General features: G+C 45.4%; 2 protein-coding genes across 5 annotated transcripts; one reads left to right on the plus strand and one right to left on the minus strand.

Moving 5' to 3' along the window:
- The first annotated feature begins 1,033 nt into the window (after window positions 1-1,033).
- ankrd6a (ankyrin repeat domain 6a) lies at window positions 1,034-23,659 on the plus strand. Of its 4 annotated transcripts, none has more exons than XM_046309134.1 (15): window positions 1,034-1,156; window positions 10,508-10,590; window positions 11,031-11,189; window positions 16,307-16,405; window positions 16,912-17,109; window positions 17,403-17,501; window positions 17,648-17,725; window positions 17,978-18,082; window positions 18,317-18,478; window positions 18,572-18,730; window positions 19,029-19,181; window positions 19,624-19,737; window positions 21,342-21,672; window positions 21,897-22,249; window positions 22,765-23,659. In XM_046309134.1, the coding sequence occupies exons 3-15, from the start codon at window positions 11,043-11,045 to the stop codon at window positions 22,951-22,953; spliced, it is 2,187 nt and encodes a 728-aa protein (XP_046165090.1). In that variant the 5' UTR covers window positions 1,034-1,156; window positions 10,508-10,590; window positions 11,031-11,042; the 3' UTR covers window positions 22,954-23,659. The 4 variants fall into 4 exon arrangements, with proteins under 4 accessions (XP_046165090.1, XP_046165093.1, XP_046165094.1 ...); XM_046309137.1 differs by having other exon boundaries at window positions 21,345-21,672; XM_046309138.1 differs by having other exon boundaries at window positions 11,091-11,189.
- Window positions 23,660-25,522: 1,863 nt separating this feature from the next.
- On the minus strand, window positions 25,523-26,253 carry LOC124001606 (cation channel sperm-associated protein subunit beta-like). Its single transcript, XM_046308548.1, has 3 exons — window positions 26,167-26,253; window positions 25,880-25,954; window positions 25,523-25,744 (listed from the first exon to the last, which is right to left on the minus strand). The coding sequence occupies exons 1-3, from the start codon at window positions 26,245-26,247 to the stop codon at window positions 25,523-25,525; spliced, it is 378 nt and encodes a 125-aa protein (XP_046164504.1). The 5' UTR covers window positions 26,248-26,253.
- Window positions 26,254-26,712: the final 459 nt, after the last annotated feature.

The following is a 26,712-nucleotide window of genomic DNA, read 5'->3' on the forward strand; positions in this document are numbered from 1 at the left end:
TGTGGATGTGTGTGGTAGTCTGTGCCTTGACTTGTAGCCTTCGCCCAATTTTCAAGATATTGTGGCAGGTGAGCTGGTCGATGCGGACGGACCTCATCTTGTGGAGAATCTTCTCTGTTAACTGTCATTCTTGGGCTTCAGCAGTTATCTGGATCCAGCTCGAAAGGACCATGAAAAATAATGGTTGCTACTGGCCTTTATGCAGACTGTCATCTTTAATTCCAGAGTATTCTCATCCATATCATGTGAATCGTTTACAAATTACAGCACTTTTTGTACAAATGTACTTAAACAGTATGAAAAATAGGGGTAGGATTAGGGTTGTAGAGAATTGAAGGACCATGAATGTAATAAGAAACCTTACAGTGCCTTGCGAAAGTATTCGGCCCCCTTGAACTTTGCGACCTTTTGCCACATTTCAGGCTTCAAACATAAAGATATAAAACTGTATTTTTTGTGAAGAATCAACAACAAGTGGGACACAATCATGAAGTGGAATGACATTTATTGGATATTTCAAACTTTTTTAACAAATCAAAAACTGAAAAATTGGGCGTGCAAAATTATTCACACGTGGTGATGTGGCTGGTGTGCTTAAAATGCCAGGGCTGGATTTTTGTCCCAGTCTACCCTTGAGAGCGATGATACATCACTCTCTGCCTAGATAGCTGCAGAGAATGTGATGTCTCGGACAATAATGATGACAGGCGAGTGTACCGCCCGGTCTGTGTTAATCTGTCATGGCACTCCACATATACAAGCATGTGATTAAACTAAATCCATTGTGATACGGCATCGGTTGGGGTGTAGTAAGTGGTGGGGTTGGAAGGGGTATAGTAGAGCTACAGCTGAGAGGGTGAGAACTATACTGGCTTGACAGTGTGATTAGCCCCCCTCTCTCTCTCTCTCTCTCTCTCTCTCTCTCTCTCTCTCTCTCTCTCTCTCTCTCTCTCTCTCTCTCTCTCTCTCTCTCTCATTTATATCTCTCCCCTCTCTCTGTCTCTCTCTCTCTTATTATCTCTCCTCTCTCTCCCATTCTCTCGCTCTTCGCTCTCTCTTTCGCTCTCTTTCTCTCAGGAAGCGTGCAGCTGATGCTCCAGAGCAGCAGCTGGGTTAAACTCTAGGACACACTTACCCCGAGGGGTCCAGGGACACAGTGAGTAAACTGATTTTCTTCTCACAAGAATGTTTGTTCATTCTTTGTATTTATTTATCCTTTATTTATAGAGGTTGTCTCATTTAGGAGTTTTTTCAAATGACATATTTACTTGTGGAGCTGAATGAGAAGTTGCTGGATGAGAAGTGGACAGGACGATTGCACCGCACTGAGTTGACCAATTAAGCCGAGTATACTTAAGTAGTATTTCTCTACCATTACTCCACCTCTATTTGTAATCACATGCAAAGAAAAGAGTATTACTAAGGTCAAACATACTTCAATACTGCAAATTATTATGTAAAATTTCACAGATTTGTTAATTATGGAACACTCTAACGTGTTTTTCTGATGTAACCTATGCAATTTGGCACATTTGTGTAGATACTGAGGGCAATCCCTTGGCAAATCTGTATTTGTCTCTAGTGTTCACTGAGTTGAGTGTCAAGGTCTTTCCCTCCTCATCCAGACACTACTCCTGGGACTGCTTGGCTAGCTTGGTAAGACACCAGGTGTGTTAGGAGAGTGGATGACCTCGGTGTGTGTGTGGGGGGGTGGGGGTGTGTGTGTGTGTGGGGGGGGTGTTGTGTTATCTCTCCCTATATGATCTTAATGCTGCATTAACATATTTTCAAAAGCTCAGTGAAGTCTTCACTAATCTTTTGTGAAAGACTCTTCTCAATTGCTTTAGTGGAGACAGTGATAGCAAATGCTTACCCAGGCTAATAGCTGTACACTCATTCAATGAAAGCAGCTTTTCTCCCAGTCATTTGCTTTAAACCTATTTATTTTAATCTGCCATCATAACCAATCAATCCAGAGTCGATAGGGGTTACATTGTGATAGGAAGCTTTATACTGTATATTAAGGGCGAAATGTATCCTCGAGGTTAGAGCGCTGGGCTAGTTACCAAAAGATTGCTGATTGGAATACCAGATCCGAAAATGTACAAAACTCTGTTGCTGTGCCCTTGAGCAAGGAGGTTAACCCTAATTGCGCCAGCCACGCTGTACAATGATGACCGCACTGCCTGCCCGAGTCTCAGGGGGAGTATGGATATGCAAGAAATATATTTCCATTACACACTTGTGTGTAACAGGACAAATATAAGCACCCCCAAATTATTGTATTTGTACAGCTAACCTAGAGAGCTAGACAGAGAATACTAGCACTCATGTAACAGGGTTAACTGTATAGCTACTTGCTTAACTCTATAGCGTCCTTACCGGCACTTGCTATCAGATTCTTTGTCTCACAAACCCGCGACCACCCTCTTGACAATGTTTTAGCCAGCCGCACCATCTAAAAGCTAGTATTTCTTTGGCTTGGGAGTGGACATTCCAAGCTTTGTTACGGTCGCACAGCAGAATGTACACTGTTAATTTATCTAGAAGGAAAGACTCATTCACGTTTATATTATCAACTCAGTCGTCTTCCACAACCCTTGACCCCAGTGTTCGAATAGATTAAATGTGTGAAACAACTGGTGGTACCAGAGACTGGGATGAGAAACAGCACCACTATGAACACTGGGTACCAGAGACGGAGATAGTTTGATGAATGTAAAACCCTCTCCTTATCACTCAGATCATGTAGGGTTGCAAAATTCTGGAACCTTAACAAACATTCCCAGGTGTTCCAGAAATTCAGGTTATGTAATAGGATATGTGAGATCAGACTTTTAGAATATCTCTGATGTGGTTGTTCTAAGAAACCTTACTGAAGGAGGAACAAGGATAAGCCGAGCTGAAGGGTGCTTTGTTGTACGTACGTACACACAACACAACACAACCCCCTGATTAAGACCATATAGGCTTTCTGAGGATCAAAGGAACCACAGACTACAAATGCTCCCTGGCAACCATCTTTAATCTGACTGACTATCACGGCTCAGGGTAAGACCCAGATGCAGACACAGGAGGCGGATAGTACACAGGAACACGCTGGTAGGACTTGACGGGACAAGACGAACTGGAAACAGACAAACAGAAACCACAGGTATAAATACACATTAGGTAATGGGAGACACCTGTTGGGGGTTGGAGACAATCACAAGACAGATGAAACAGACCAGGGTTTGACAGTACCCCCCCCCCTCTAGGGGCACCACCTGGTGTCCTACCCTGGGACATGTCCTACCCTGGGACTTGACGACCGGGGTGACGACGGCAGACGTCTGCAATGAGGACTGGGTCCAGGATATTCCCCAGTCAACCAGGCACTGGAATCCCCTGCCTCGAGGTCGAACACTCAGTAGGCGCCTCACCATGTACACCGGATGGCAACAGAAGGCAAACAGCAAAGAGGCTAAGGTCCTTAGAGATGGGGAAAGGGCCGATAAAACGGAGGGAAAGTCTGCGGACATCACCTGGATGGGCAGATCCAGAATGGAAAGCCATACGCTCTGCCCAAAATTATGGCGGTCCTCCTGTCGTCGATACCTGGAGGTGGTCGTGAGAAGAGTAGCCTGGGCTCTCTTGCTCCGGGAAGAGCTTCTGGTCAGCGGGGTGGTGGCATCGGGATCCTTATCTCTCCCAAGTGGTCATTCTCTCTTTCTCCCCTTACCCATCTGTCTATCGCCTCCTTTGAATTTCATGCTGTCACAGTTACCAGCCCTTTCAAGCTTAACATCCTTATCATTTATCACCCTCCAGGTCCCCTCGGAGAGTTCATCAATGAGCTTGATGCCTTGATAAGCTCCTTTCCTGAGGACGGCTCACCTCTCACAGTTCTGGGCGACTTTAACCTCCCCACGTCTACCTTTGACTCATTCCTCTCTGCCTCCTTCTTTCCACTCCTCTCCTCTTTTGACCTCACCCTCTCACCTTCCCCCCCTATTCACAAGGCAGGCAATACGCTCGACCTCATCTTTACTAGATGCTGTTCTTCCACTAACCTCATTGCAACTCCCCTCCAAGTCTCCGACCACTACCTTGTATCCTTTTCCCTCTCGCTCTCATCCAACACTTCCCACACTGCCCCTACTCGGATGGTATCGCGCCGTCCCAACCTTCGCTCTCTCTCCCCCGCTACTCTCTCCTCTTCCATCCTATCATCTCTTCCCTCTGCTCAAACCTTCTCCAACCTATCTCCTGATTCTGCCTCCTCAACCCTCTTCTCCTCCCTTTCTGCATCCTTTGACTCTCTATGTCCCCTATCTTCCAGGCCGGCTCGGTCCTCCCCTCCCGCTCCGTGGCTTGACGACTCATTGCGAGCTCACAGAACAGGGCTCCGGGCAGCCGAGCGGAAATGGAGGAAAACTCGCCTCCCTGCGGACCTGGCATCCTTTCACTCCCTCCTCTCTACATTTTCCTCCTATGTCTCTGCTGCTAAAGCCACTTTCTACCACTCTAAATTCCAAGCATCTGCCTCTAACCCTAGGAAGCTCTTTGCCACCTTCTCCTCCCTCCTGAATCCTCCTCCCGCCCCCCCCTCCCTCTCTGCAGATGACTTCGTCAACCATTTTGAAAAGAAGGTCGACGACATCCGATCCTCGTTTGCTAAGTCAAACGACACCGCTGGTTCTGCTCACACTGCCCTACCCTGTGCTCTGACCTCTTTCTCCCCTCTCTCTCCAGATGAAATCTCGCGTCTTGTGACGGCCGGCCGCCCAACAACCTGCCCGCTCGACCCTATCCCCTCCTATCTTCTCCAGACCATTTCCGGAGACCTTCTCCCTTACCTCACCTCGCTCATCAACTTATCCCTGACCGCTGGCTACGTCCCTTCCGTCTTCAAGAGAGCGAGAGTTGCACCCCTTCTGAAAAAGCCTACACTCGATCCCTCCGATGTCAACAACTACAGACCAGTATCCCTTCTTTCTTTTCTCTCAAACTCTTGAACGTGCCGTCCTTGGTCAGCTCTCCCGCTATCTCTCTCAGAATGACCTTCTTGATCCAAATCAGTCAGGTTTCAAGACTAGTCATTCAACTGAGACTGCTCTTCTCTGTATCACGGAGGCGCTCCGCACCGCTAAAGCTAACTCTCTCTCCTCTGCTCTCATCCTTCTAGACCTATCGGCTGCCTTCGATACTGTGAACCATCAGATCCTCCTCTCCACCCTCTCCGAGTTGGGCGCGGCCCACGCTTGGATTGCGTCCTACCTGACAGGTCGCTCCTACCAGGTGGCGTGGCGAGAATCTGTCTCCTCACCACGCGCTCTCACCACTGGTGTCCCCCAGGGCTCTGTTCTAGGCCCTCTCCTTTTCTCGCTATACACCAAGTCACTTGGCTCTGTCATAACCTCACATGGTCTCTCCTATCATTGCTATGCAGACGACACACAATTAATCTTCTCCTTTCCCCCTTCTGATGACCAGGTGGCGAATCGCATCTCTGCATGTCTGGCAGACATATCAGTGTGGATGACGGATCACCACCTCAAGCTGAACTTCGGCAAGACGGAGCTGCTCTTCCTCCCGGGGAAGGACTGCCCGTTCCATGATCTCGCCATCACGGTTGCCAACTCCAATGTGTCCTCCTCCCAGAGCGCTAAGAACCTTGGCGTGATCCTGGACAACACCCTGTCGTTCTCAACTAACATCAAGGCGGTGGCCCGTTCCTGTAGGTTCATGCTCTACAACATCCGCAGAGTACGACCCTGCCTCACACAGGAAGCAGCGCAGGTCCTAATCCAGGCACTTGTCATCTCCCGTCTGGATTACTGCAACTCGCTGTTGGCTGGGCTCCCTGCCTGTGCCATTAAACCCCTACAACTCATCCAGAACGCCGCAGCCCGTCTAGTGTTCAACCTTCCCAAGTTCTCTCACGTCACCCCGCTCCTCCGCTCTCTCCACTGGCTTCCAGTTGAAGCTCGCATCCGCTACAAGACCATGGTGCTTGCCTACGGAGCTGTGAGGGGAACGGCACCTCAGTACCTCCAGGCTCTGATCAGGCCCTACACCCAAATAAGGGCACTGCGTTCATCCACCTCTGGCCTGCTCGCCTCCCTACCACTGAGGAAGTACAGTTCCCGCTCAGCCCAGTCAAAACTGTTCGCTGCTCTGGCTCCCCAATGGTGGAACAAACTCCCTCACGACGCCAGGACAGCGGAGTCAATCACCACCTTCCGGAGACACCTGAAACCCCACCTCTTTAAGGAATACCTAGGATAGGATAAAGTAATCCTTCTCACCCCCTCCCCCCTTAAAATATTTAGATGCACTATTGTAAAGTGGCTGTTCCACTGGATGTCATAAGGTGAATGCACCAATTTGTAAGTCGCTCTGGATAAGAGCGTCTGCTAAATGACTTAAATGTAAATGTAAATGTAGAACAGGGAAGGGTGTTGCGGGCATATAAACCCACACTAGTTGCTGACCATGTGGTGGTATTGGTGGAGACATGGCAACGAAGTGTCGTCTCCAGGTCCCGATTGGCTCGCTCCGACTGGCCATTAGACTAGAGAAGAAAACCAGAGGACAGGCTGGCCAACGACCCAATGAGGGTGCAGAATGCCTTCCAGAAACGGGATGAGAACTGAGGACCGTGATTGGAGACAATGTCGACCGGAAGTCCATGGATCCAGAAGACATGCTGCACCATGAGCTGGGCCGTCTCCTTAGCTGAGGGCAACTTAGGACGGGGGATCAAATGGGAAACCTATCTACCACCATAAGGATGGTTATGTTGCCATGTGATGGAGGGAGACCCGTGACGAAGTCCAAGGATATATCGGACCCGGCATGGTGAGGAACAGGGAGAAGTTGAAGGAAGCCAGCCGAAACTTGCGTCTGAGTCTTGTTCTGCGCACACACAGTGCAGGCGGCAATGAAAGCGGAGACGTCAGGAACCATGGTGGCCCACCAAAAACATTGTCGGACGAAAGCCAAGTTCCGACGGGAGCCAGGATGACACGAGTCTCGAGGAATGTGCCCATTCCAGGACTGGAGCATGGGCAGAGTCTGGGACAAACATCCGGTTGGGCGGCTCCTCCCCCTTTGGACCCCGGGTGGTAGGAGGTAGTGAAACGAGTGAATAACAGGGAACTGCCTGGATTTGAGGTGTGGCGATATTTCAGGATCTTATGGTCAATCCCCACAAATAATTGATGTTCCTCCCCTTCTAACCAGTGCCATTCACTCCTACAACGGCATCTTAACTGCGAGTAATTCACGATTTCCCACGTCATAGTTCCTCTCAGCAGGGTTAAGACGATGGGAAAGGAAAGTGCAGGGATTCAGGTTCTGGTCCTGGGCAGAACGCTGGGACATGACAGCCCCCACTCTGACGTCCGAGGTGTCAACCTCCACCATGAGCTGACGGGACGGGTCCGGATGTATTAAGATGGGAGCTGTAGTGAATCGCTGCTTGAAGTCTGAGAACGCCCGGTCAGCTGCTGGAGACCATATGAACAAAATCTTGGGAGAGGTGAGTGCAGAGAGGGGGGATGCAAGGGTGCTGTAACCCCGGATGAAACAACGGTAGAAATTAGCAAACCCCAGGAAACGTTGCAATGCATTCTGGATGTGGGTTGAGGCCAACCCACCACTGCTCTCACCTTCTCAGGGTCCATCTGAATACTCCCTGCAGCGATGACGTACCCTAGGAAGGAGATGGTGGAGCGATGAAACTCACATTTCTCCACCTTCACCTGTCGGACATGGAGGACGGGCTCTTGAGCTTACCGGGAATAAATGAGGATGTTGTCGAGGTAGACAAACAAATCGGTTCAACATGTAACGGAGTACATCATTGACCAGGGCCTGGAACACTGCGGGAGTGTTTGTCAGTCCGAACAGCATCACCAGGTACTCGTAGTGCCCGATAGCCATGTTAAAGGCTGTCTTCCACTCGTCTCCTTCCGGTATCCGAACCAGATGGTAGGCGTTCCAAAGGTCCAACTTGGAAATGCTCAAAAGCCGAGGAGCTAAGTGGTAGCGGGTAATGGGAGACACCTGGTGAGGGTTGGAGACAATCACAAGACAGGTGAAACAGATCAGGGTGTGACATTGACTGTGATGGGATTATATTGTATGGTCCCCTGGCCAGGCGGAAGCCTTTATGGTTGGAGTCAGGCCATGTACATAAAGAGATCAGAATGCTTTAAAGAGGAGTCTTATTGAGGCCACGTACAGAAAGAGAGAGAGGAGCCAGGTCCTAGAGTGATTCAGTGCACTTCTTCCAGGACTCCCAGAAAAAAACTTTGGCAATCTCGTCACTCCGCCAACCTTCCTTCAATCCCATGAAAATGCTGAACTCCTTGCTTCTGTCCAATGAAAATTCTGAACACCTTTCTTCTGTCCAATGAAAACCATGTAGCTGTGTCAACCAGAAAGTAGCCTACTTGCAATAGTAGTAACCTTTCCTTAGAGTTTCCTTTACCTCAGATAGTCAAGCCATTTTTACATTAGCAGTCACAAAGTGCTTTACAGTAACCTGTCCAGACCCCAAAGAGCAAAGCAGAAGCGAAAGCACAGTGGCCAGGGAAAACTCCCTAGAAGAAAGAAGGCTAGAGAGGAACTCGGCTCAGAGGGTTGGTCTTTGATGAGCCATCAGTATGTTGCCACCCTGGCAGTGTCGGTACTGCTCCTCGTAGCCTCCTAGAAAGACCAACAGGTCCACCATGTGGCTCAACACATCACCAAGGTTGCATTTCCTGTGACAAATTCTTAGGTGTTTACATAAAAATGTAACACGATGTGCAAGTGACTTTGTCCCACGTCATACTTCCAGGTCCTGTCCCCTCATCTTTTGAATGGCTTGACGATTATATCATCACATATGTGCCAGATGCCTTTTAGGACATTTTTGCTCATTGAAAACCATTTTAAAAAACCTACAAAAGTAAAAAACTACAAGGCTATTTCATTGAAAACTACGCATCACTTTCATACCGTATCTCGGCACCCAAAACCAAATCAGCTACTAATGTCAAGGAAAAAGACAATATGACTGTGGATATACAAAAAACATTGTGAAATACACTTCTCACATCAGCTGAGCAGACTTTTCCCACAGTTTGTTGTATGAAATAACTAGAACAACATAATGTAGATCCAGGCATTCAGCAAAGCAAGCAGAAACCAGTTCAACCTTCCTCCATCTGTCCATCCCGGTGTACAGCTGCAGTGGTAGGAAGTCAACATCTGGAACAGGGCAGCTAAAGCCCCATAGCAGGGGCACTGCCTTTCCTCTCCTCTGCCTGCCTCTCTGACTGTACTGGAAGACTTTACCATCAAGCCTTTGTGAAATGGATGGATATCTCACTGTGTTGCTGTCATAGCTCTGTCTCTGTGGTGTAAATCTCACTTGTGCACTGATCTGATGCACAAATTGGTCACACTCTCTGACTGAGTGGGTGATGGATAGAGAGGCAATATAGGGAGGGGGATAGAGGGAGTGAGAGGAGAAACATGAAACCAGGAGGTGTCTCCTAATAGTCCAAGGTGGAGGGAGGACAGACGCAGAGTGAGAATAATTTTTAATTAGGGCTTAAGCCAAGGGGGGAAACTTGTGTTGCATCCCAAATTACACCCTATTCCCTTTATAGTGCACTCATTTTTACCAGGGCCCCATGCACTCATTGGAGTGACAGGGGCAAGTCAAATGGTAGATGAGGAAACACTATGCATAATAGCAATCTATTTTACCCTGTCATTTTATAATCCCGACAGGTTTATAACCATAGCGATCATACAATTCACTTCTGTGCCTATATCTTATTCTCCTGGGTGGTCTGGAGGCAGAGCAGTTGTGTGGTGGTATCAGGGCAGGGTTTAACCCTCTTTGCTCACTGTCTGCTCTGTGTTCCACTCCCAGCCTGTATCTGTAACAGATAGATAGCAGAGCCAGCTAGCAGGATCTCCTCCGCTTCCCCCCTGTGGATTATACATGGGGTTGTTTACTGCCTTTAATTCTGCTAGCTGGCACACACATACGTACGTAGACACACACACACACACACACACACACACACACACACACACACACACACACACACACACACACACACACACACACACACACACACACACACACACACACACACACACACACACACACACACACACACACACACACACACACACACACACACACACACATAAATACGTACTCACCAATGCACATACTGGCTGGCATACACACATGACCATGTACATATGCACGTGGATGTGCACACGCATGCACACGCTGCGGGCACTCTGTCCGAGAGCAGCAGATTACAGTTGTGTGAGGAGTGAGTGACTATTTGCAGTTTACAGTCTAGCTGAGCTCATTTCAGTCGATGTTTATTTGCCTACTACAATGCTGTAATGCCTTTTGTAAGGAGAGGGCATATTATATATTTTTTATAATTACGTATTTGGATTGAGCCCATCAATCGTTGGTTTGTTGTTTGACTTTTCTCAGGCATACCGCTGCACCCTGACCTTTTTAAAGGATCAATCTGGGATTGGGATACATCCTGCTGGAACACGGACATCCTGGATGAGGTAAAACAATGCTTTCAGATCAGATGAAAAATATTGACCATTTAGATTTTAAATATATTCATCATATCGACCATTAGATATTGTCCTTGATGTTATTTAAAAAAAAGAATGAAATCATTATTGATGATCTGATACAGAAAACAATTATCCCTATACCAGATTAGGTTTTCATGTCATTACACTATCTTTATGTGATAGAGATGAATGGCTTTCTATCTTAGATTGCGTGTTGGAGGTTGATGCACTATTTTTGTGATTGAGATAGAGTTTAGCATTTTTAGCATTTTAACCTCAGTGTGTAATGTATGTTGTGTGTTGGATTGCACATTAGTGATGTGTGTGCTCGTGCGTGCATGCATTTGTGTGCGTGTGTATGCATGTGTGCGTCCATGCGTACATGTGTATGTTTAACGTTAGTATTCTGTGTGTTGTGTTGACAGTAGTGAGTAGTGATGAGTGACAGGGAGGCAGTCCAAGCCCATGTCCTTCTGTCATCACAGGGCCACCAGACAGCCCTCCACCGAGCAGCCATGGTGGGGAACAGTGATATCATAGACGGACTCATCAAGGGAGGCTGCGCTCTAGACCTACAGGACAAGGTGAGGGAGAGAAATGTCTCTGAATCTGGATCTGTCCCAATACAGTTGAAGTCGGAAGTTTACATACACCTTAGCCAAATACATATTAACTCAGTTTTTCACAATTTCTGACATTTAATAGTAAAGATTCCCTGTTTTAGGTCAGCTAGGATCACCACTTTATTTTAAGAATATGAAATGTCGAGAGAATGTAGAGAGAATAACGTATTTCAGCTTTTATTTATTTCATTTATTTATTTCATCACATTCCCAGTGAGTCAGAAGTTTACATACACTCAATTTGTATTTGGTAGCATTGCCTTTAAATTGTTTAACTTGGGTCAAAGTTTTCAGGTAGCCTTCCACAAGCTTCCCACAATAAATTGGGTGAATTTTGGCCCATTCCTCCTGACAGAGCTGGTGTAACTGAGTCAGGTTTGTAGGCATCTTTGTTCGCACACACTTTTTCAGTTCTACCCACAAATTTTCTATGGGATTGAGGTCAGGGCTTTGTGATGGTTAATCCAATACCTTGACTTTGTTGTCCTTAATTAAGCCATTTTGCCACAACTTTGGAAGTATGCTTGGGGTCATTGTCCATTTGGAAGACCCATTTGCGACCAAGCTTTAACTTCCTGACTGATGTCTTGAGATGTTGCTTCAATATATCCACATAATTTTCCTGCCTCTTGATGCCATCTATTTTGTGAAGTGCACCAGTCCCTCTTGCAGCAAAGCACTCCCACAACATGATGCTGCCACCCCCATGCTTCACGGTCGGGATGGTGTTGTTCGGATTTTTCCTCCAAACATAACGATGGTCATTATGTTCAAAAAGTTCTATTTTTGTTTCATCAGACCAAAGCATATTTCTCCAAAAAGTATGATCTTTGTCCCCATGTGCAGTTGCAAACAGTAGTCTGGCTTTTTTATGGCGGTTTTGGAGCAGTGGCTTCTTCCTTGCTGAGCGGCCTTTCAGGTTATGTTGATATATGACTTGTTTTACTGTGGATATAGATACTTATGTACCTGTTTCCTCCACCATCTTCAACAAGGTCCTTTGCTGTTGTTCTGGGATTGATTTGCACTTTTCGCACCAAAGCACGTTCATCTTTAGGAGACAGAACGCGTCTCCTTCCTCAGCGGTATGACAGATGCATGGTCCCATGGTGTTTATACTTGTGTACTATTGTTTGTACAGATGAATGTGGTACCTTCAGATGTTTAGAAATGGCTCCCAAGGATGAACCAGACTTGTGGAGGTCTACAATTTTTTCTGAGGTCTTGGCTGATTTCTTTTGATTTTCCCATGATGTCAAGCAAAGAGACACTGAGTTTGAAGGTAGGTTTTGAAATACATCCACAGCTACAACTCCAATTAACTCAAATGATGTCAATTAGCCTAACAGAAGCTTCTACAGCCCTGACATCATTTTCTGGAATTTTCCAAGCTGTTTAAAGGCACAGTCAACATAGTGTATGTAAACTTCTGACCCACTGGAATTGTGATACAGTGAATTATAAGTGAACTAATCTGTCTGTAAACAATTGTTGGAAAAAGTACTTGTGTCATGCACAAAGTAGATTTCTTAACCGACTTGCCAAAACTATAGTTTGTTAACAAGAAATTTGTGGAATGGTTGAAAAACGAGTTTTAATGACTCCAACTTAAGTGTATGTAAACTTCAATCACCTTCAAATGTATATAGTGCATTCGGAAAGTATTCAGACTCTTTGACTTTACACATTTTGTTATGTTACAGCCTTATTCTAAAATGGAATAAATTCCCACTTTCCCTCTTAATCTACACACAATAACCCATAATGACAAAGGTTTTTAGAAATTTGTGCAAATGTACAGTAAAACGTGTTTACATAAGTATTCAGACCCTTTGCAATGAGACTGGAAATTGAGCTCCGGTGCATCCTGCTTCCATTGGTCATTCTTGAGATGTTTTTACAACTTGATTGGAGTCCACCTGTGTAAAATTCAATTGATTGTACATGATTTGGAAAGGCACACACCTGTCTATATAAGTTCCCACAGTTGACAGTGCATGTCAGAGCAAAAACCAAGCCATGAGGTCGAAGAAATTGTCTGTAGAGCATTGTGTCGAGGCCCAGATCTGGGGAAGGGCACCAAAACATTTATGCAGCATTGACGGTCCCCAAGAACACAGTGGCCTCCACCATTTTTAAATGAAAGAAGTTTGGAACCACTAAGACTCTTCCTAGAGCTGGCCGCCCGGCTAAACTACGCAATCGGGGGAGAAGGGCCTTAGTCAGGGAGGTGACCAAGAACCCAATGGTCACTCTGAAAGAGCTCCATAGTTCTTTTGTGGAGATGGGAGAACTTTCCATCACTGCAGCACTCCACCAATCAGGCCTTTATGGTAGAGTGGCCAGACAGAAGCCACTCCTCAGTAAAAGGCCATTCACAGCCAGCTTGGAGTTTGCCAAAAGGCACCTAAAGGACTCTCAGACCATGAGAAACAGGATTCTCTGGTCTGATGAAACCAAGATTGAACTTTTTGGCCTGAATACCAAATGTCAGATCTGGAAGAAACCTGGCACCATCCCTACGGTTAAGCATGGTTGTGGCAGCGCCATGTTATGGGGATGTTTTTCAGAGGCAGGAACTGGGAGACTAGTCAGAATCGAGGGAAAGCTGAACGGAGCAAATCCTTGATGAAAACCTGCTCCAGAGTGCTCAGGACCTCAGACTGGGGAGAAGGTTCACCTTCCAACATGACAACGACCCTAAGCACACAGCCAAGACAAAGCAGGGGTGGCTTCGGGACAAGTCACTGAATGTCGTTAAGTGGCCCAGCTTGAACCTGATCAAACATCTCTGGAGAGACCTGAAAATAACTGTGCAGCAATGCTCCCCATCCAACCTGACAGAGCTTCAAATCAAATCAAATTGGTCAAATACACATGGTTAGCATCAATTAATGCGAGTGTAGCGAAATTATTGTGCTTCTAGATCCAACTGTGCAGTAATATCTAACAAGTAATCTAACAATTTCACAACAACTACCTGATACACACAAGTGTAAAGGAATGAATAAGAATATGTACATATAAATATATGGATGAGTGATGGCTGAACGGCATAGGCAAGATGCAGTAGATGGTATAGAGTACAGTATATACATATGAGATGAGTAATGTAGGGTATGTAAACATTGTATAAAGTGGCATTGTTTAAAGTGACTAGTGATACATTTATTACAACCAATTTTTTATTATTAATGTGGCTTGAGATTTGAGTCAGTATGTTGGCAGCAGCCACTAGTGATGGCTGTTTACAGTCTGATGGCCTTGAGATAGAAGCTATTTTTCAGTCTCTCGGTCCCAGCTTTGATGTACCTGTACTGACCTCGCCTTTTGGATGATAGCGGGGTGAACTGGCAGTGGCTTGGGTGGTTGTTGTCCTTGATGATCTTTTTGGCCTTCCTGTAACATCAGGTGGTGTAGGTGTCCTGGAGGGCAGGTAGTTTGCCCCCAGTGATGCGTTGTGCAGACCTCACTACCCTCAGGAGAGCCTTACGGTTGTGGGCGGAGCAGTTGCCGTACCAGGTGGTGATACAGCCCAACAGGATGCTCTTGATTGTGCATCTGTAAAAGTTTGTGAGTGTTTTTGGTGACAAGCCGAATTACTTCAGCCTCCTGAGGTTGAAGAGGCGCTGCTGCGCCTTCTTCACCACGCTGTCTGTGTGGGTGGACCTTTTCAGTTTGTCCGTGATATGTATGCCGAGGGACTTAAAACTTTCCACCTTGTCCACTACAGTCCCGTCAATGTGGGTAGGGGGGGTGCTCCCTCTGCTGTTTCCTGAAGTCCAGGATCATCTCCTTTGTTTTGGTGACGTTGCGTGTGAGGTTATTTTCCTGACACCATACTCCGAGGGCCCTCACCTGCTCCCTGTAGGCTCCCTGTAGGCTGTCTCGGATATAACCCCACCCACATTGTCAAAGCACAGCCCCCACACCACACAGTTTCACACCACTAGAGGGATATCTTCAACAACCAACTTACCATCCTGAGACAAGGCCCGAGTATAGCCCACAAAGATCTCCGCCACGGCACAACCCAAGGGGAGGCGCCAACCCAGACAGGAAGATCACGTCAGTGACTCAACCCACTCAAGTGACGCACCCCTCCTAGGGACGGCATGGAAGAGCACCAGTAAGCCAGTGACTCAGCCCCTGAAATAGGATCCCTACTGGGATCCGATCCATTGTCCTGGGTGGTGGTCCAAAACAGAGGATCCGCCTCGGGAAAGTCGTATTCCTGGTCGTAATGTTGGTAAGTTGACGTTGCTCTTATATCCAATAGTTCTTCCCGGCTGTATGTAATAAGACTTCATATTTCCTGGGGTAACAGTGTAATAAATAATACATTAAAAAACAAATACTGCATAGTTTCCTAAGAACGCGAAGCGAGGCGACCATCTCTGTTGGCGCCATCCTTTGAGAGGATCTGCACAGAAGAATGGGAGAAACTCCCCAAATACAGGTGTGCCAAACTTGTAGCGTCATACCCAAGAAGACTCGCTGCCAAAGGTGCCTTAACAACGTACTGACTAAAGGGTCTGAATACTTATGTAAATGTGATATTTCAGTGTTTTATTGTGAATATATTTGCAAACCATTCTTGAAACCTGTTTTTGCTTCGTCATTATGGGGTATTGTGTGTAGATTGATGAGGAAAGAAAAAAATATGTAGTCAATTTTAGAATTAGTAACAAAATGTGGAGAAGTCGAGGAGTCTGAATACTTTCCGAATACACTGCAGGTCCCCATGGGCCCTGGTCAAATGTATTGCACTATAAAGGGAATAGGGCGCCACGTGGGACACAGACTCTGAATGGCTCATGAAATGTTGAGGAATCTGAAGCAATGTTACTGAAATGTCACTGAATCTTCAAGTCTGAAGACAATGTCACATTTCCTTTATTTAATGTACAGGAGGGCCAAAAATACAAGCATTCACAACACAGGGAGGAATGTAATGTACCTGAACTGAATTAGCAATCTATATGAGGTCCGGGCATATGAAATAAATTACATTATTAGAAAAACAAATGTTTCACTCCTTCTAATGACAGTGCTTTACGTCTCGCTGTTTCTGATAGGACGGCAACACGGCGCTTCATGAGGTCTCATGGCATGGCTTCCGTCAGTCAGTCAAACTGTTGGTCAAGGCTGGAGCTGACGTTCACGCCAGGAACAAGGTACAGCAATTCAAATGTGAATATGCTAGGTCTAGATCTGTGACCAATGATGGTAAAAATCATTAGGACTGAAATGTTTTTCTGTCTGGTGTCTGACAGGTTTTTCATGCCACTGTCAGAGTGTATCCCAAATGGCATCCTATTCCCTATGTAGTGCACTCCTTTTGAAGTAGTGCACTATAATAGGGTGTCGCTGGAATAAAATAAAAAAAATGTGTCACATACACCGGATAGGTGCAGTGTTGTTTCACAGGGTCAGTCATAGTAGTATGGCGCCCCTGATTTGGTATAATTTGGTATCTTACATGTGTGATTTAATGAGTTAGATTTTTATAGTATTTTTTTATTATTTGGCGCTCTGCATTTTCCCTGGCTATTGGCCAAGTGGGACGCGACTGTCCCGCCTATCCCAGAGAGGTTAAGTGCCTTGCTCAAGGGCACATCGACAGACTTTCCACCTTGACGGCTCGGTTCTGCCACACTAGGCTTTGTGTGTTTGTTCTTAGGCAGGAAACACAGCTCTCCACCTGGCCTGTCAGAATGCCAATACTCAGAGCGCCCACGTGCTGCTGCTGGGAGGCTCCAGACCAGACATCAAGAACAATGTGGGGGACACCTGTTTGCATGTGGCAGCACGCTACAATCACCTGGCCATGATCAAGATTCTGGTGGACTCCTTATGCTCTGTTACGGAGAAAAACCAGGTAGGTCCCAGCTTGATTTATATTGTTACTACAGCTCCTTTCACGTCATTGATTACTTGTTTAGTTTGATGCCACAGTAGAGTTTGTGTCCAGTTAATGAGAGACTGTGTCCAGTCAGTGACTGCTCAACTCTGGGTAGAGGTAACCTTTACATAGATGTAGGATCAGCTTATCCTCCCTAATCCTGGGGGGGTGGGCTCCTTTGACTGCTCTCACACCTATAGTCAACTCTTCCCTGTGCCCAGCTAGGGGATAGGGTTAGGGTTAGTCACCTGTCTGTTTCCTATACCCAGCTAGGGGACACTGCTCTCCATGTGGCGGCTGCCCTAAACCACAAGAAAACTGTTCAGCTCCTCCTGGAGGCAGGGACTGACGGCAACGCACGAAACAACGTAAGTGGATGCATCTCAAATGCTACTCTATTACCATACAGTGCTGTACTTCTGACCAGTGTACTATATAGGGGGGGTTGCATTTAAAAGGAGCATTGTCAACAGTGCAGGGACGCAACCTTTCAATTAATTGCTGTGTGTTCCAGGCAGGGAAGACTGCCCTGGACAAGGCCAGAGACTACAACCACAAAGACGCGTCACTCCTGCTGGCCAGAGCTCCTCAGGTCAGCATGAGATGTTTCTTTGGACATAGACCAATGACACACTGATCTGATACACATTATGAGCTGATTCTGGCATCAGAACACCTGTTAGTGAACTTACATTTCCCTCCCAAGGGTGACAGTTTATTAAGGAGTATAAAGAGTGCAGATGATTACCCATCGCCTCGACGAGTAGTCAGTAACCAGTCTGTTCTTCATTTTATGCACCTTGGCTGGACTGTGAAGTTTTCTACTCTCCTGTGCTTTGGTCAGGTTCACTGTTTCACTAGAGAAAGGACGGTGAGGAAGAAAAGGGACCGGCTGAAAGCAGAACGCAGAACCCAGTCTGTCACTAGAGAAGAAATTCTGCCCAACAAGGTAAAGGCTGTCTGGGGGTAAAATTAGGTGGTGTATATTGACGGTCAAAAAATGGATGACAGTAGACGGCGGGATGCCAACCCAGTGTTAAATATGATGTTTACATTATTTTTGCCTCTTGAGTTATTGGGTTGGGGTAAAGCAGAAGTCGAACCTTCATGGACCTTTGTGTACAATTGGACAATAAAGTTATCTTCTCCTTCACCTCTGCCTCCTGGCTGTTTCCTTCATCAGGACAGTGGGTACGTGGCTGAGGCGTCTCACGGTATTGAGCGTAGGGCCAGCAGAGCAGGGCTGCCTCACCATCATCACCACCGCCTTCACTACAGTAAAACATCAGTCACCCCAACCAGCCCTTACCACAGAAGGAGAAGACATAAGCATTTCAAAGAACAGGTGCTTAGGGGTGTCTCAGGGGATTGGGTTGTGAGGATAAAGACCATTTCTGTTCTCTGCAAGATAATGGACAATGAAGTCTCCTTCTTCCAGGCCTTGGCAGAGGATACTCCGAGAAGAAGAATGAATGGCCATCCCGAACTCCACAGGAAGAGCAGACTGTGTACACATGATGAAGCCCTTCCGCCTCACAATGGCAAAACCTATCAGCTATACACCCTGTACCGCGACAAGGACGGCAATGTCAAACAGGTCAGTCACCACGCTGCAAAATTCCGATCATTTCCAAAATTCCCAGGTTTTCGTGAAACCCCAGATAGAATATTCCATTACCAACTTTTTATTTCCTCTTGAAGTAATTGAAATGTTTCAACCCTAGGGGTGGGGTGTTCATAACTGAAGTGGTAGTAGTGGTACAGTACAGTAGAAGTATTGTTGTTGCTGTTGATATTGGTAATATAAGAGATTTAGAAAGAAACCAATGAAAGAAATCTAAAGAAAATATGTAAAACAAATATCACAATTATACATGATTGTGTCGCCTGGTCAGGCCCCAGCCAATGGCTGCCACTGCAAGCCCCTGATCAAGAGGCTAGAGGGAGAGCTGAACACCACTAAAGAGGAGATGAGGACACAGATGCTGACGGTTCAGGAGCAAGTCTATACTAGGCTTGGGAGGATGGACCGCAAGAGCATACACCAGGCCTGTCTGCTACCAGTCAATTCAATTCAACTTTGTTGCACACATGGCTTTTTCTGTCTCATACAGAAAGACAAACTGCAAATACAGCCTGTAAACCTCCACTCGAATTTGTGTGGACATTTGTGTGGAAATGACATGAATGACATACACAGATGTAGCATCTTAATTTGATCACTCTTTTGTGGCTGAGAATTTTCCTGCACGGCAGGAAATGCAAACATGTCGTGTATTTGAGGTTTGAAAGGCTTCTAAAGTTTGTCATATCCACTTAAAAATGTCCGACTTGATTTGCTGCAACAACATTTTTTATTTTTTATTATTTTTTATCAACCCCTTTTTATCACCATATTCCCCCTATAATGCGACACTTTTGAATGCTATTTGAGATGCAACCATGAATTCTGTTTAACTGATAGCTGCTGTTCGGCGTTGTGTTGATCAGATCAAAGTGCTGGACATGTTGACCCAGGAGAGGGTGGCAGCAGAGAGGATGGAGTGTCTCTACAGGATGGACCAGACAGCTGCCCAGGGCAGAGAGGAGGCACAGAGGAGACAGGTATGGTACTACATGGCACAACCACACCCTTATATACCTTCTATCCTCATCCAAAATGGCACTCTATTCTCTATACAGTGTACTCCTTTTAACCAGGGCCTTATTCACCCTTCGTAATAACGTCTGAAACGTATTCACAACATCTCTAACTAACATCTTCACTAACCCACATCTTCTGAAAATATGACAACATGTATTTCTGGTGTTCATTCACACACCAAGCAGGCAGCAGTCACCCTAACCCCTATGTTTCTCTGGTTGTCCACACACCAAGCAGGCAGCAGTCTCCCTAACCCCTATGTTTCTCTGGTTGTTCACACACCAAGCAGGCAGCAGTCACCCTAACCCCTATGTTTCTCTGGTTGTTCACACACCAAGCAGGCAGCAGTCACCCTAACCCCTATGTTTCTCTGGTTGTTCACACACCAAGCAGGCAGCAGTCACCTTAACCCTATGTTTCTCTGGTTGTTCACACAGGAAACAGGCAGCAGTCACCCTAACCCCTATGTTTCTCTGGTTGTTCACACAGAAAACAGTCAGCAGTCACCCTAACCCCTATGTTTCTATGGTTGTCCACACACAAAGCAGGCAGCAGTCACCCTAACCCCTATGTTTCTCTGGTTGTCCACACACAAAACAGGCAGCAGTCACCCTAGCCCCTATGTTTCTCTGGTTGTCCACACACAAATCAGGCAGCAGTCACCCTAACCCCTATGTTTCTCTGGTTGTCCACACACCAAGCAGGCAGCAGTCACCTTAACCCCTATGTTTCTCTGGTTGTCCACACACAAAACAAGCAGCAGTCACCCTAACCCCTATGTTTCTCTGGTTGTCCACACACAAAACAGGCAGCAGTCATCATATTTTAAAGTAGAAATTGTGCACCATTTAAAACATTTTTAACTTAACATTTAAAACTTTTTAATATAGACCACACGGAGAATTGACTAAATCAGATGTTTAATATGAATAAAGACATTCAGCATTTTGCCATGTTCCTCCTTTGTGACTTCTAAGATTTCATCCCACTTAATCGCAACATTTCTCCAGGTTTGTAAAGCCCTAGTCATTTTGTTGCTTGGACAAAAGTTATTTCTGAAAATTATTATTTAGTTGATGGGATTAGTGATTAATTTGTCCCTCATTTGTCCCTGAATTCTCATTTTAATGTGTTGAAACTATTATTTTTTATTTTGTCTCTAAAGAAAAATGTAACATCTAATAGTAAAACTATAGTGTAAAAGCAGGTGAGCTGGTTGTACTCTTTTTGAACATGTTTTGTGGTGAAGTTTACTTACAATTGTCTCTCCCTGTTGCACACAACAAACCTCCTTTCCCCCAAAAAGGATTAATGGCTGTTTCGAGGTGAAATCCTCAACCATGTTACAGTCAACCCTGTTACTTTATTTGGCACTTAATAGATTAATATTCGTATTTAACCATTTAACCACTTTAACCACCAGAAAAAAAAGTTTTTATGAAGTTGAACATGTGCTCTTTATGACAGAATGTTAAAATGAGGTGAAATCAAAAGTTACACTACCCAGAAGGCACACAATTTGTGGAATGACCCCTCTATGTCTCTCTGTGGTTCAAACCCCAAGCAGGCAGCAGCAACCCAGGAGTTGAAGAGGTGGTGCATGACTCAGATCCAGGATTTGGACCTCCACCTCCCAGCCCACCCCCAGTACTACAAGCTGCTCCCCTCACCGTCTGTGGAGCAGTCTGTGGGGGACAATGGAGACTCAGAGTGCCTCCCCCTGCTCTCTGTCTTCTCTGGGGACAGCAGCAGCTCTCTGGCGAACTACGTCAACCTGCTGTCATGCCCTTCACCCTCGCCTTCAATCACCCACAATGCACCACACAGTCCGGCAATGGAGCAGGGCCAGGGATCGGGCAGGAAGTACTTTGAGCTGAAGCTGGACAGATCACCAGGTGGGTGTTAGGAGGAGCATGAAATGAAAATGAGACATGAGAAGGTGGTTCCAGAAATCAAGTCACAATCAACAACAAAAAAGTATGAATTTGTTTAACCTCGTCCCAACATTTTTGGTGATGAAGTTGTGGGGTTGACAGTAGGTCTAGGTCCTACACCTCTGATTTAGAAAACGCACAAGCTTGAAAAAAACCAGCTCCATTTCTCGTTCCTCCCTTCTCAGATGACGACCAGAACACTACTCTTCTCCCTCTGCTAGCTCACCGCCATCACACGGGAATCCTCCTGAGCTCTACCGCCACCCGGTGTCAGCATCCAGAACTGCTCGACAATCACATTCCGGGGCTGATCTGGGATGGCTGCTCCAGCAGCAGCCAGTCTCCCACCAGCAACCGGAAGCAGGGCCGAGGCCAGGACAGCCATGGCTGGCACCACAAGAAGCACCTCCGGGACCGGATCAGGACGCGCGGCCTGATGAGACCACCCAGTGTCGGGACCAGGACCCTAGAGTTCTTCATGGACAGACCCCATGAGCCCACATTCAGTCAGGAGAGAAACAACCTACACGCCATGGAGGTAACTGATGACAAGATAGCAGTGGTGAATATTATATCAATGGCTTCACATTGGCCTGGTTTTTAGATTAACTAACTTCAAGGTAATGACTCGGGACGTCGGGTTTGATATGAAAGCGTATTTTAGTAATAATACTTGTTCACGTTACATTTAACAACTTTAGATACTACAGAGCAATGCAGGTAAGATGCTATCGGAAAGTCCGCTTAATCACTTGCACCTGCACATAATTGGCGCGTTATCGCTCTACTTTTCTGTCGCAAGGCATTCTGGAACTTGCAGTCAAAAGCGTAATTCAATACTAACCAATACAATTACATATGTAAATAACTGTAAAGAAATATCTTTAGATACAGCTGCATGAATTAACTTAAACATTAACTCTGTAACACATTAAAGTTACAACACTGGTGGGCTGTGGACCAATGATTCCTTTTCACTTGGATTCTGGGAAGGGGTTGTGTGTGGAGAAGGGGTAACTTCTTCTTCACTCACTTCATGTATCTTTGTTGCAGGTGACCCAGAGGTTCTTTGAGACAGTGTCCACTCAGCTGGAGTGCTGGTATGAGAGGAAGATCCAGGATGCCAAGCGGCAGGCAGAGCTCAGGGCACAGCAGGACAGGGCCGAACTCCTGCAGCGAATTAGAAGCCTGGAGGAGGAGCTTGAACAGCTCAGGATGACCAATGGGAGCACAGACAGTTGATGCCAACCGGATTGACATCATGATTTTGAGCAGAGGAAGAGATGAAGTGAGAGGGTTTACTTTGCCCAAAATCTGTCCACGAAAATAAGACCGCAAAGTGAGGAATTTTTTATGGAGGACAATGAGTCGAATTTGGATAAGAAAAACTTGAATTGCTTACTTAAAAGTTTCAAAATGGTTAGGTTGTTATGAATGTATTGATATAAGTGAACACGTGGCATTTCGGAAACCTAAAAAAAAAAAAAAAACTTAATCTGAGTTGTGCCTTTTGTTCACATGTCTATCTGCCCTCTCATTGAATAGTCCCACCTGATCTCGACTCCTTATGGCCTGCCTTCCATCAAAGACAATACAGTGCTTCCATCTTTGAGGACACTCATTTCCAATGTTAGTGGTCACTCGACTATCTTGTCAATATAATAGATTGTCTTTGGTTAGACCCTTACCGTAACCTAATTGTAACCCATTTGAAAATGAAATATCACATCTGCTACGTCCCCTTTGTTTTCCCCATTTAATGCTTATACAGTGTTTTGCAAAAGTATTCAACCCACTTGGCGTTTTTTTTCAATTTTATTCCATTACAACCTGCAATTTAAATGGATTTTTATTTGGTTTTCATGTAATGGACATACACAAAATAGTCCAAATTGGTGAAATGAAATGAAAAAATATTAAAAAACAGAAAAGTGGTGAACGCATTTGTATTCACCCCCTTTGCTATGAAGCCCCTAAATAAGATCTGGTGCAACCAATTACCTTCAGAAGTCACTTAATTAGTTAGATTGCACACAGGTGGACAATATTTAAGTGTCACATGATCTGTGACATGATCTCAGTATACATACACCTGTTCTGAAAGGCCCCAGAGTCTGCAACACCACCAAGCAAGCAGCACCATGAAGACCAAGGAGCTCTCCAAACAGGTCAGGGACAAAGTTGTGGAGAAGTACAGATCAGGGTTGGGTTATAAAAAAATACCAGAAACTTTGAACATCCCACGGAGCACCATTAAATCCATTATAAAAAAATGGAAGAACCACAACAAATATGCCAAGAGAGGGCCGCACACCAAAACTCACGGACCGGGCAAGGAGGGCATTAATCAGAGAGAAAACAAAGAGACCAAAGATAACCCAGAAGGAGCTGCAAAGCTCCACAGCAGAGATTGGATTATCTGTCCATAGGACCACTTTAAGCGATACACTCCACAGAGCTGGGCTTTACGGAAGAGAAAAAAGCCATTGCTTAAAGAAAAAAAAAAGAAAACACGTTTGGTGTTCGCCAAAAGGCATGTGGAAGACTCCCCAAACATATGGAAGAAGGTACCCTGGTCAGTTGAGACTAAAATGTAGCTTTTTGTCCATCAAGGAAAACTTTATGTCTGGCGCAAACCCAACACCTCTCATCACCCCGAGAATACCATCCCCACAATGAAGCATGGTGGTGGCAGCATCATGCTGCGGGGGTGTTTTTCATCTGCAGGGACTGGGAAACTGGTCAGAATTGAAGGAATGATGGATGGCACTAAATACAGGAAATTCTTGAGGGAAACCTGTTTCAGTCTTACAGAGATTTGAGACTGGGACAAAGGTTCACCTTCCAGCAGGACAATGACCCTATGCATACTGCTAAAGCAACACTCGAGTGGTTTAAGGGACACATTTAAATGTTTTGGAATGGCCTAATCAAAGCCCAGACCTAAATCCAGTCGATAATCTGTGGTATGACTTAAAGATTGTACACCAGCGGAACCCATCCAACTTGAAGGAGCTGGATCAGTTCTGCCTGGAATAATGGACAAAAATCCCAGTGGCTAGATGTGCCAAGCTTATAGACACATACCCCAAGAGACCTGCAGCTGTAATTGCTGAAAAAGGTGGCTCTACAAACTATTGACTTTGGAGGGGGTGAATAGTTATGCATGCTCAAGTTTTCATTTTTTTTGTCTTATTTCTTATTGCTTTGCATCTTCATAGTAGTAGGCATGTTGTGTAATCAAATGATTCAACCCCCCCCCCCATAAAAATCTATTTGAATTCTAGGTTGTAAGGCAACAAAATAGGTCAAATGCTAAGGGGGGTGAATACTTTCACAAGCCACTGTAGCTGCTCCTATGCAGCATTCCAATTTAATATGGGTTACTACGTACTCACGACTATGAGTGATGTGTTTTCTTTATGGATCCTTCCTGACTACTCCTACAGGCCTGAGATAATATACGATACTAGTACATTATATTCTGGTAGGTTGTATCTGACAAAGTCCTAATGGCAACAAATCCTGGTTTACTTTTTGTGAAAACATTTTTTACAGTTTGTATTTTCTTTGAAAACACAGCAACAACCAATAAAACCCACTCCGAGCATGTGTTTTTCCTTTCATTTGTACCTTTTCATCTTTGCTAGTTTCTTTCAATCTTTTCCAAATACAAATTTCATGGAACACACATTTGAAAAAAGGATCAATCTGAACACTAAAAACATTTACATCTCATACTTAGGTTAAAAGGCTAAAAATGGAACGTACAACTCTATAACACACTCTTACAATGCCGAACTGTAAAATCCTACTCTGGTCCCTGTGTCGTGGTAGAGTTCTGGGTTCTGGTTGGCGAGATGGTGGGCTTGTGTTTCTTGAGGAGAGTTTTGATGCTGCTCTTGGTTGGCATGGCAACGCCGTTGTATATGAGAAGGAAGCCAAAGAGCAGCAGGCCTCCCAGGATGATGGCTGCCATGTTGTTGACGAGGTGTTGGGTTGGGAACGCCAGCGGAGGCTCGTCTACGTAGATCTACCCGTATGGAAAGAGAGAGAAAGGGAGAGCGAGAAAGGAAGGAGAGAAATAGGTGAGGGCCGGAGGTTATCTTGCTCTTCCTCTTTTTTTATTCGTTACTGACTTCAGTATAACAGCTACAGGGTTCCTCACCTGTACCTCCTCCACCAGGTCACACAACACAACTCCAGGAATGACAGAGATACGGAAGTGGAAAAGCTCAGAGCCCTGTGGAAAATAATGGTGGTGGTTGTTAGGTTGGAGAAATATTATATTTATAACATTGTCACAATAAAACCCCAGATGGAAACAATTTGCATGACTGTAATGACAGTATGTCTATGCAGACGTTTTCAGATTACACTCAACTATTTTACAATTTATATTCAATTTATATTACAATTTATGTCATATAGTCAGGGAGACTGTAGATTATTTACATATAGGCTGATCTGCAGTCCTTCTGGGTTGTAGAGATTGTTCTTTAGACTGTCTTCAAGATATTGTCTCATCCTGTCCATGGTGGGGGTGGCATGGGTCCCTACCAACACAAAGGATGGGAAAAGACGGGTTAACAACAGAGAATGTGTGTTTTACTATAGTGCACTAGAGACCTGCCCATTAGGCAACATTTTGCAAGGGAAGTCATGATCACACCCTTTTCTTGTTGAAATCAGTTTTTCTGGTTGAAAAGATGACAGAAAAGGTGTATTTTTCAAAACCTTCTGGGATGAGACTGACCTGTGACCTTCCAGCTGGTCCGGTTGTTGACCTCCGTGACAGTAACAAAGTAAGGAGAGCAGAGCGGGTGGTCAGCGTGGTTGGTTCTCCTCAGGAACAGGGTGATGTTGAAGTCAGTCACAGGAAACGTTAGCCTCAGCACCTACAGTACAACACAGAGGACATGGGAAAGACTAAAATACTTTTTAACCAATATACCATTTTTATATGATTTCATTCATGTTCGCAGCCAACAAGACTGAAAT

Source organism: Oncorhynchus gorbuscha, linkage group LG17 (genome assembly GCF_021184085.1).
Source record: "Oncorhynchus gorbuscha isolate QuinsamMale2020 ecotype Even-year linkage group LG17, OgorEven_v1.0, whole genome shotgun sequence".
Classification (NCBI taxonomy): Eukaryota; Metazoa; Chordata; class Actinopteri; order Salmoniformes; family Salmonidae; genus Oncorhynchus; species Oncorhynchus gorbuscha.